At 35.6% G+C, this 11,485-nt stretch overlaps 1 protein-coding gene across 1 annotated transcript in view; it reads left to right on the top strand.

The window, feature by feature from the left end:
- MTFMT (mitochondrial methionyl-tRNA formyltransferase) overlaps window positions 1-11,079 on the top strand; it is a 20,611-nt gene extending 9,532 nt beyond the window's left edge. The window contains exons 6-9 of the mRNA XM_024128913.3: window positions 1,745-1,836; window positions 8,151-8,229; window positions 9,083-9,165; window positions 10,555-11,079. Of these exons, the coding sequence (XP_023984681.1) occupies window positions 1,745-1,836; window positions 8,151-8,229; window positions 9,083-9,165; window positions 10,555-10,740 (440 nt within the window). The 3' untranslated portion in view covers window positions 10,741-11,079. The remainder of the gene's footprint in view (window positions 1-1,744; window positions 1,837-8,150; window positions 8,230-9,082; window positions 9,166-10,554) is intronic.
- The last annotated feature ends 406 nt before the right edge of the window (window positions 11,080-11,485 follow it).

Below are 11,485 nucleotides of genomic sequence, written 5' to 3'. Positions count from 1 at the left end.
GGAATAATTATTTTTTCCATGTGGTTTTGTTATCTAGTTTGATATATGGTTAAGTTTCTTTGTTTCAGTTTGTTTTTAATTTTCAAGGTTGCATTTTCCTCTTTACAACTAAATCTTATTTTTGAATATATAAAATACATGATTCAAAGTTAAAACTATTTGAAAAGGTTATACAGAGAAGAAGTCTTACTTCCAGCCCAGTTCTATCTCTTCCAATCCTGTTTCCCTCCCTCTAGAGTTAGTAGTTTCTGATTTAGCCTTTCAGTTGTTTCCTTTTATGAAAATAAGCAAAAACACATACTTTAAAACTGATTTTTCCTTTTTTCTTCCACAAAAGGTGGCATAAAATATACACTCCTTTGCATCTTTCTTTTTTGTTTTTTTTAATTTCGCAGCATGTGGGATCTTCCCGGACCAGGGCTCGAACCCGTGTCCCCTGCACTGGCAGGCATATTCTTAACCACTGTGTCATCAGGGAAGCCCTGCACCTTTCTTTTTTTCATTTTATGGTGTATCCTGGTGATCATTTCCTATCAATAAGAAGAAATTTTCCTGTTCTTTTTTATGGCAGTATAGTTCTCACTTGTATGGGTAAATCATAATTTAATCAATAGATCCCCTATTGGTGGACATTTGGATTGTTTCTAATCTTTTTCTATTTCAAATAATGCAACTATGAATAACTTTATGCATACGTTACCTCCTAATCTAATAGATAAAAAATTGTGTCTTGGAGTAGTTTGTTGTTTTTTGTTTTTTGTTTTTGCGGTATGCAGGTCTCTCACTGTTGTGGCCTCTCCCGTTGCGGAGCACAAGCTCCGGACGTGCAGGCTCAGCGGCCATGGCTCACGGGCCTAGCTGCTCCGCGGCATGTGGGATCTTCCCGGACCGGGGCACGAACCCGTGTTCCCTGCATCGGCAGGTGGACTCTCAACCACTGTGCCACCAGGGAAGCCCTGGAGTAGTTTTAATTTACATTCCTCCTTGAGTGAGGCTGAGGAGCTTCTTATATGTTTAAGGACTATTTGCATTTCTTTTTTTCTGAGAAGGGTCTGTTATATCTTTTGTCCATTTTTCTATCTGGGCCGCTCCGCGGCATGTGGGATCCTCCCAGACCGGGGCGCGAACCCGGTTCCCCTGCATCGGCAGGCGGACGCGCAACCACTGCGCCACCAGGAAAGCCCCTGGTTTTTGGTCTTTTTTGTCTCCGTTTTTAGGAGTACTTTGTGTAATAGATATAAATAAATCTATATAATAGATACAAAGTACTCCTAAATATAATATAAATATATAACATATATATAGTAATTATATATAAATATTTATATTTATTATATAGATACATCTCTCATGGAATATATATAAACAGATATAAAGTCCTGTGATATAAATTGCAAATAACTTGTTTGTCATTTGTTTTTTTTGGCTTGATTTATGGCATTTCTTTTTGTCTCACAAAACTTTAATTTTTTGTAGTCTCATTTATCATTCTTTAATTGCTTCTGGATTTTGAGTCATAGAAGGACTTTTTCTATTCCTAGGTTATAAAGAAATTTACCCATGTGTTCTTCTAGTACTTTTATTTACTATGTATGTATGTATATATTTTATATTATGGAAAATTTAAAACATACAAAAGTTGAGAAAATAATGAATTCTCTTGTAGCTGTCATTCAGTATCAGTAATTACCAATTTATGGTCATTGATCTGATATCCATTCTTGCTATTGGCTTTATCTTATAGCCCCTAAGATTTCTGCTGCTACCAGCTGTATAAAATGGGAGGAACAAACTTCAGAGCAAATATTCAGACTTCATCGTGCCATTGGAAATATAGTAAGTTGGAAGTCAAATTGCAGTTTTACCTAAGTGTGTGTGTGTGTGTGTGTGTGTGTGTGTGTGTGTGTAATTTAGTTTTGAAATATTTTAATTTAGGAATAAATCTCATAAGCAAAACCAAAGGATCCTGAACTTCATTTTTTAAAAAATAACTATTTTTTGGTTCTTTTGAACCTAGGGGCAGGACAGGAATAAAGACACAGATGTAGACAATGGACTTGAGGACAAGGGGAGGGGGACGGGTAAGCTGGGACGAAGTGAGAGAGTAGCATTGACATATATACACTACCAAATGTAAAATAGATAGCTAGTGGGAAGCAGCTTCATGGCACAGGGAGATATGCTCTGTGCTTTGCAACCACTTAGAGAGGTGGGATAAGGAGGGTGGGAGGGAGATGCAAGAGGGAGGGGATATAAGGATATACATATGCATATAGCTGATTCACTTTGTTATGCAGCAGAAACTAATACAACACTGTAAAGCAATTATACTCCAATAAAGATGTTTAAAAAAAGAAACTATTTTTTAATTGGGGTAAAATATATATAACATAAAATTTACCATTTAAACCATTTTTAAGTGTATAGTTCAGTGGCATTAAGTACATTTACATTGTTATGCAACCATCACCAGTATCCATGTCCACAACTTTTTCATCATCTCAAACTGAAACTCTATACCCATTAAATAACAACTCCTCATTTCCCCCGCCCCACATTCCCTGGTAATCACTATTCTACTTCATGTCTCTATGAATCTGCCTTTTATAGGTACCTCATATAAGTGGAATCATACAATATTTATCCTTTTGTGTCTGGCTTATCTCACCTAGCATAATGTTTTCAAGTTTCATTCATGTTGTACCATGTATCAGAATGTCATTCCTTTTTTAGTCTGAATAATATTCCATTGTATGTATATAGCACATTTTGTTTATCCATTTGTCTATCAATGGACATTTGAGTTGTTTCTACCTTTTAGCTAATGTGAATAATGCTGCATGGACTTGGGTGTAAACATATCTGTTTGAGTCCCTGTTTCAGTTCTTTTCAATATATGACATTCATTTTTAAAATATTCTTTAAACTTCAAGTTTTCATAGGGGCCTTAGAATTCACAAAGTACTTTAAAATAGATATTTTGCCATCTCCCGTAACCAAATTTTATTATCCTGTTTCATAGATGAGGAGAATGAAAATGAAGTGATTAACTTCGGGTACCCAGTCACTGAATAATGAACCTAAATCTTCTAACTCCTAGTCCAGTGCTTTTACTAGTATGTCTTTCTGCCTTTGGCCCATTTTTTACAACTGAATTCTTAAATCCTTGATTTCTACATATGGCATACAAAATCTAGTTGTAATAACTTGTTAAAATATCTGAATTAAATTCTCAGTTCTTTGACAAATTTATTGGTTTTTTTTCCCTTCATTTTGATAGCATCTTATGTTGTTTGAACTCTGAGTCTACCAAGTGTGGGGTTTTTAATGGACCTCCTCTGTAGGTTAAAATGAAGAACTGCCATTGCATATCTGTAGCATGCCAGGTTCTTCGGTGAAGATTACAGCCTCATGTTGTGGGTATTATCCCATTTTAAGTTGATGAAATTGAGGCTTAAAGAAGATACTCAGTGAATGGCTGTTGAATGTTGCTCAAGGTCACATTGCTAGTTAGTGAGAGTCAGGTTTTGAACCAGATCTGCCTGACGTCAAACCCTGTACTTTCCCCACTGTAAGAGAACGGCATAGGGCAAGGAACATTGACTTTAGAGCCAGACGGAGCTGGGTTCCATCTTCTCTCTGCTACTTCCTAGCTTTGTAGACTTGAGAAGGTTATTTAATCTCTGAGCTTTAGTTAGTTCATTTGAAAATTAGAATGATATAATGTATATAAAGCATCTAGTATCTGAGTAGGTACTCATTAAATGATATCTGCTCTTATTCATTCATTAAACAAAATATTTATTGAAAGCCTATTATATGTCAGGCATTGTTCTAGGTATTAGAGGCGATGTGAGCAGATGGAAACAAATAAGCAAATAAATAAGAAAAATATCAGATGGTGTGATAAGCTCTTTGATGAAAATTAAAATAATGTGATAGATTAACTGGTGGCTATTTTAGACTGGATATCTAAATGGGGAAGGCCACTTTGAACTGACATTTAAGCTGAGGTCTGAAAGGCAATAAGGAGCAAGTTATGCCAAGATCAGGAAAAGACTATTCCAGGCAGACAGAGCAGCTAGCACAAAAGTCAAGTAAGCTAAACCAGATAAAGATTGTACAAGAAAAGAAAACTACAAATCAATAGCCCTTATTAATATAGAGGCAAAAATCCTTAACAGAATTAGTAAAGTGAATCAAACAACATGTAGAAAAGGATTATACACTATGACCAAGTGGGATGTAGCCCAGGAATGTAAGGCTGGCTCAACATACAAAAATCAATCCACGTAATATACCATATTAATAGAATAAAGGACAAAAGCCACATAATTATCTCAGTAGATGCAGAAACAGCATTTGAAAAATCCAGTACCTTTTCATGATAAAAATGTTCAACAAACTAAGAATAGACGGGAACTTCCTCAACCTGATGAAGAATATCTAGAAAAAATTCCAAATCTAACGTCATATTTGATGGCGAAAGATTGAAAGTGTTCCCTCTAAGATCAGGAACAAGACAAAGATGTCCACTCTCACCACTTCTATTCAACATTGTACTGGAGGTTATAGCTGGGGTGATTAGGCAAGAAAAAAGGAACAATGTAAAACTATATTTGCAGATGGTGTAATCTTATATATAGAAAACTATAAATAATTCCACCCCCCAAAACTAATAGGGCTAATAAACAGTAAAGAAGACCTAAGTAAATGGAAGGGCCTCTGTGTTTATGGATTAGAAGACTTAATATTGTTAAGATGGCACTATTCCCCAAATTGATCTACAGACTCAACACAATTCCTATAAAAATCCTAGTTGACTTCTTTGCAGAAATTGACAGGCTTATCCTAAAATTCATATGGAATCCCAAGAGGCCCAGAATAGACAGAAAATCTTGAAAAAGAAGAACAAAGTTCCAATTTCAAAGTTCCTATGAAATCAGGACGCATAGTTCCTGATTTCAGAATTTACTACTATGCTATAGTAACCAAGGCAGTGTGATACTGACAAAGACATAAAGCTCAATGGGATAGAATTCAGAGTCCAGAAATAAACCCATACATTTATGGTCACTTGATTTTTGATAAGGGTGCCAAGGCAATTTGATGGGGAAAGAATAATCTTTTTACCACATGGTGCTTGGACAACTGGATATCCACAATCAGAAGAAATGGATTTGGATCCCTACCTCATACCACATATAAAAATGAACTCTAAATGGATCAGAAACCTAAATGTAAGAGCTGAAACTATGAAAACTCTTGGAAGAAGATATAGGGGCATATCTTCATGACCTTGAAGTAGGCGGTGGTTCTTAGATATAATGCCTGAAGCATAAGCAACAAACTAAAAATAGAGAAATCGGACTTCAAAATTGAAAACCGTTGGACTTCAAAGAACACTAACAAGAAAATGAAAAGACAACCTACATAATAAAAGAAGATATTTGCAAATCATATATCTGATGAGGGTCTAGTATCCGGAGTCTATAAAGAACTTTTATAGCAAAAAGATAAATAACATGATTAGAAAATCAGCAAAGGATCTACATAGACATTTATCCTAAGAAAAAATATAAATGGCCACTACACATATGAAAAGATAATTTCATTAGTCATTAGGGAAATGCAAATCAAAACTATACTGAGATACCACTTCACACTCACTAGGATTACTGTAATTTTAAAAAACAAACAATAACAAGTGTTGACAGGGATATGGAGAAATTTGGAACCCTCATTCATTGTTGGTAGAAATGTAAAATGGGGCAGCTGCTTTAGAAAACAGTTTGACAGTTCCCCCCAAAGTTAAACACTACATAATAATTCTTATCTTCTGCAATTCACCTTTCCTCTCCACTGAAAAATTCTTGTGCTACAACAGAAGGAGTGCCTGTCTTAGAGCCAGAAGGTGAAATTTGATTTCTAGAGTTGCCATGTATTAACCAAGAGCAAGATCCTTATCTTCTCTGAGCTTCTGCTTTTCTATCTCTAAAATGGGGTTAATGACCTGGTCCACAACTGTCAAGATCAAAGGAGATAAACTGTGAATTTAAATCCACACCAACATACGATTTTGACAGTAATGACAGTGGGCACAGAAATGACTGTTTTCTTACCATCACTTTCCTTTCTTCAGTGCTCTGATGATAAGGTGAAGATGATCTTTACCTCCTCAAGAACAAGAAGGGTATATTCTGATTCTATACTTATCATATTTATAGCTCTCTGTAAATATAAACATTTTTCAAACAGTAATCATGTTTCAGAAGTATTTTGAGTTCTTTGAAAGAAAAAAGTTACACACATGAAAATCATTTCATAACTTTTATTAGAAGCAGATGAAAGAAAAATAAGCAAATTATAGAAGAGGATATTTTACCAAAATATGACATATATAAGGTTGTGAATACTTTTCTTCAGATTTACTGAATTCTCTGATTTAATCGTTCACATCTTTGAAACAACCTAACTGTTCTGAAAGTAAAATGTCCTCTTTAGAGAATGTCATCGAAAGAGCACTGAGGGGCTTCCCTGGTGGCGCAGTGGTTGAGAGTCCGCCTGCCAATGCAGGGGACACGGGTGCACTGAGTTGAGAATGAGAAAGCATAGATTCTGATCCTTGGCTCTGCCACTAACTAGCTGTGTCTAAACTTGGGAAAACAGCTGCATTTCTCTGGGCCTCACTTTCCTCATCTATGAAATAGAGGACTGAACTGCAGTCTGAAAATCCGTTTATTTACTTCAGAAATTTGAGAGAACTTATTTCCTGGTGTGTGTTAATTTCTGTTAGCCTATTTAAATCAAAATGTAATAAAGGTAGCATTTCACACTGAGGGGAAGGGTGAGATGGATTATTCAATAAATAGTGTTGGGACAGCTGGTTAGCCTTTAAAAGGGGGAGCCCTCAAGTCTCACCTTTTCAAATCAAAATAAAATCTAGATGGATCAAAGATTTAAGTGTTTTCAAAAAATGAAACCACAAAGAACTGGGGAAAAGAACAGTTGAATAATTTTATAATATTTGATAAATATGGATAGGCCTTTTTAAGCATGACATGAACCAATGAAGTCATGAGAGAAAAGAGTGATAAATATTACTCCATAAAATTAAAAAATTATGCATGGGAAAAAATTACCCAATATTTAAAGTCAACAAACTAGAAAAATATTCATAATACATCTAAGAACTAAAGGGCTAATTTCCTAAAAATATAAAAGCCTTTCACAAATTAATAAGAAAGAGATGAATAACTCAGGTTTGTTTTTGTTTTTTTTGTTTTTGTTTTTGTTTTTGTTTTTAATGGGCAAAGGGCATAAATAGGCCTAAGAAATAAATAAAATGTGCAGGTAGATATGGACTGCTCCTCAGCCTCACTAATAATAAACAGCAATAGACTGCCATTTTTCTTCTCTTATCAAGGCAGTTTAACAATAAAATGTTGATACTCTTTAACCCAGGTGGTCCACTTAATAAACACCTATTCCCCAGAAGTATAAAAGTCCTCAAAGATATATCTACCAGGCTATTATCACATTTAAAATTTTTTGTAATTTTGTAATGTGTTATGAAATATCCATCATAAAGGCATTTGTTGCATAAATTATGGTACATTTTATAAAATGGAATACTGTGCAGCAGATTAAAGAGTGAAATAGATAAGTGCGTACTGATGAAAATTTGTCCACAGTTTGTGGTTAAGTAAAAAAAGTTCCTTGTCAAACAGTATGTTCTAGATTTTTGTGATAATTATATTTGTAGGAAAAGTACAAGGATATACACATTGAACTATTAACAGTGGTTACCTCTGGGGATGGGAGTACAGAATACTTTCACATTCTAATTTTTTTTTAACATAGTTGTTGTAATGCTTGCATTTTTTAAAATGAGCATGATTTTTAACTAGAAATATTAATGAAGATATAAACATTGATTTTAAAATGGTGTTTAATTTTAAGATCTAATGAATACTGGAGACTGATGTAGAGGGTCATGTTATGTTCTGTTCCGTAAGGTTTAGAGACTGAGTTCCCAATTCCTCTGTAATTGGGAGAGAAGTCAGACCGGATTAACACAAAATAGTAGTTGAAAAGGGTTTCAGGGTTGAGTGTATTTATTTATCATCCTTCTTTCATTTTATTTGCAGATTCCGTTGCAGACACTCTGGGTGAATAGTACCATTAAACTTCTGGATTTGGTAGAAGTTAATAGTTCAGTCCTCACTGGTACTTATTTTTGAATAGTTGACATGGAAAATGTTTTCAGTATAGTCTATTTGAAAATGTGTCTGTTTTACCATAGGTCCCATTTACTAAAAATAAGGATTCTTTTAGCTTGTTTCAGTTCAATAATGGTAATACTTTACATTCATTTATAGACTTATTCTTTACAGTGTCCATTCACGTGTATTTTCTCTTCTGATCATCATAAGAACCTGAGAAGCAGGCAGATCAATGTTACTATCCCATTTTAAGCTCTGTGATTTCCTATATTAAGGTTTTCAGGGAATGCAGAGTGCCTAGGTTGATTTCATTCTGGTGAATATCATAATGAAAATCTCTGGGCACCTCAGTGAGAATCTTAGGCCAGGGTGTAACATTTCATGACCCTGGTCCATTCAGAGGCCCATCAGTGCCCTCCCATCCTGGTGGACTGAAGGAGTGTGAGCCACGAAGGCAGAGAGTTCCCCAGAAATCTGGGAATTGGGACTTGTTTAGTCATGGATGGAAGGGCCAGCTTAGATCCTAAGCCTCCTGTATGTCTCTCCACTGGTAGCTAGTTATTTCCCCCAAATGGTTAAAACTTCTGGATTCAACATTTTAGGTTGATCTTTGGGACACTGGGTAAAGGACTCATAGCTTCTTGTGTGTATGGAAAGCTTCCCTTTGGGTTCAAGATACACAGAGAGCACCAAGGCTCTATCGTAAGTTTTAGATTACAAAGTCAGGGCATCAGCAGATGTGTACCCTCCGATATTAGTACTGTCTTGCAGAATGTTTTTTGATTTTTAAGAAGCATTGTGAAGTTGCATAATTATTCTCTCTCTCATATCCCTCTTTTCCCCTCACCTGTCTTTAGATCCAAAATTAACAGGACAGGCTGTTATTCCAGGATCAGTAATATACCACAGACAGTCAAAAATACTGCTGGTTTGTTGCAAGGTACATTTTCCTTTAGTTTCGCATTATCACACTTGTTTTACTGAGTTTATAGTTGGTCATTTGTCATTTTTAGCTGAGACTTCACTCAACTGCCTGCCTATCCGATTGAGCCAATGGACAGTTTAATTTTCTTAAGAAATAGTAGAATCTCTAGTATAATTTTTTTCAAGAGATGAAGTTTTACCAAGGTGTTATTATTACTCAGACAATGAAAGAATATTCAGTAACTTTAGTTCTTTATCAAAAGAAACTTGTATATTCTCAGTAATCCAATTTAATTAACAAGTCATCTTGTTAATAGGACTATCACAAAAAAACAGTAATGTCAAAGTATCTCACTGGGCTTCCCTGGTGGCGCAGTGGTTGAGAATCCGCCTGCCGATGCCGGGGATTCGAGTTCATGCCCCGGTCCGGGAAGATCCCATATGCCGCGGAGCGGCTGGGCCCGTGAGCCATGGCCGCTGAGCCTGCGCGTCCGGAGCCTGTGCTCCGCGACGGGAGAGGCCACAGCAGTGAGAGGCCCGTGTACCGAAAAAAAAAAGTATCTCACTGAACTACAACAGTGCCTGTATCCTACTTGCTTCTGCTGTTTAATGTGGTTAGAGAGGAGATTTCTTAACTATTTAAAATGACTTTGAAACCATTATCATTTTTAAGACAATGGCATTATGCTGAGAAGTGTTCCATGTTCCTAACATTTCCTGAGTATTTTCCTTCATGTGGTATTTATGTGTGATGTTCCATGCTCAAGAAAGAGTATTTAAAATGTGTGATAGATTGATCTGACCAACACAAGACTGTAGATACAGAATGCCTACAGCAACCTCTCTTCACCTCTCTTCAACTTATTCTGCAATAGCACTGGGTGCATATGTCTGGGTCTGTATACATCTATACTGCAAATCCACAGTTTGCTCTCATAGAAGAAGTGGGTTGTCTCAACATGTGAGTTTGAGTCCCACCAGTTATGTCACCTAGGACAAATCACTCACACTCTCTGGGCATCAGTTTTCTCTTGTAAAATCAGTTTTCTCTGGGGATGATATTGGATCTGCCTATTTTTAGAGTGCTCGTATTTTGACAACCAATAACAATAAGATACATGCACATACTCTGAAAACTGTCAAGCACCACACAAATACAACATACCTTTTTATTCTGCTTTGTCTATGTTTAAATAGATTTAAATAGGTCTATACATTTGTTATCACTCCTCGGTAATAAACTTTAAGAGTCAAAGAATCATATATGTTACTTAGTGCTATTTGTAGCCTGGCATTTAGTAAAGATTTGTTGGTTTATTTTTTTCATGATAAAAGTTTTATAAACTAAAATTTACCACCAGTTTTGCCAGCACCGCGTATTCACTATTTGTCTTTTGCCCTTTAGGATGGCTGGATTGGTGTTCAATCAGTGATGCTCAAGAAAACACTAACAGCTACTGATTTCTACAATGGATATTTACACCCCTGGTACCAAAAAAATTCCCAGGCTCAACCAAGCCAGTGCAGATTTCAGACTCTCAGACTTCCACTGAAGAAGAAGCAGAAAAAAAAAATTGTTGCTATGCAATAGTGCACCAAGTAGTTAGGAAGAAGATGGACAAGTACCTACTACATACTTGTAATTTGTTAAAAAGCCTTATTTACAAGGAATTACCTTGACTTTCAAAGAAGATGACACTGTTGGAAGGAAAGGTTATTGTCAAAAAGATGAATTACCTCACTTTTCACTTTTCATTTAACAGTAGTTAAAAACAGCTTTTTCTATTTCAATAACAAAAGAAATTTTAAATTTTTATTTATAATATCAGATTCATGGAGATTGTATCTTTCCCTAAGAGCAAGTACAACTAACTGTTATGTGTATATACTGGAGAGGTTCTTTTAAAAAGTGCATCTATTAAATTTTTAAAATCATGTGTCCCCATTGACTATGTTACCATTTCAGTAGTATTTAATCTACATTTTGGATTTTCAACAAGGACTAAAGTCAGCTCTTTAAATTTAGCTACTATCTAGTTCTCACCAAGTCATAAACATTCATAATGTGTAATAATCTGTGTCACATTGATCTGTCCAATAAATTCAGATTTTACATCTAGATTTTCTTAAAGTAGGAATACAGTAACATTCTTCAACGTATTTGTGCAGTAAAGGTTATTGAGCATCTGGTCTGTGCAAACTCATCTTCTCCGTCTCCAGGAGAGTCAGGCACTTCTGGAGGAGGAAGGAGGTGCAGTGGCCAGCTGTTGAATTTTTTAATATCTTTACATAATCAGCTTTTCCTGCCTAGATTCTATCAGTTAAAATCTTTCTGC

The sequence above is a fragment of the Physeter macrocephalus genome, chromosome 11 (genome assembly GCF_002837175.3).
Source record: "Physeter macrocephalus isolate SW-GA chromosome 11, ASM283717v5, whole genome shotgun sequence".
NCBI classification, from domain to species: Eukaryota; Metazoa; Chordata; class Mammalia; order Artiodactyla; family Physeteridae; genus Physeter; species Physeter macrocephalus.
The sequence above is the reverse complement of the archived record's forward strand: the minus strand, read 5'-3'. Positions and strand labels throughout refer to the sequence as shown.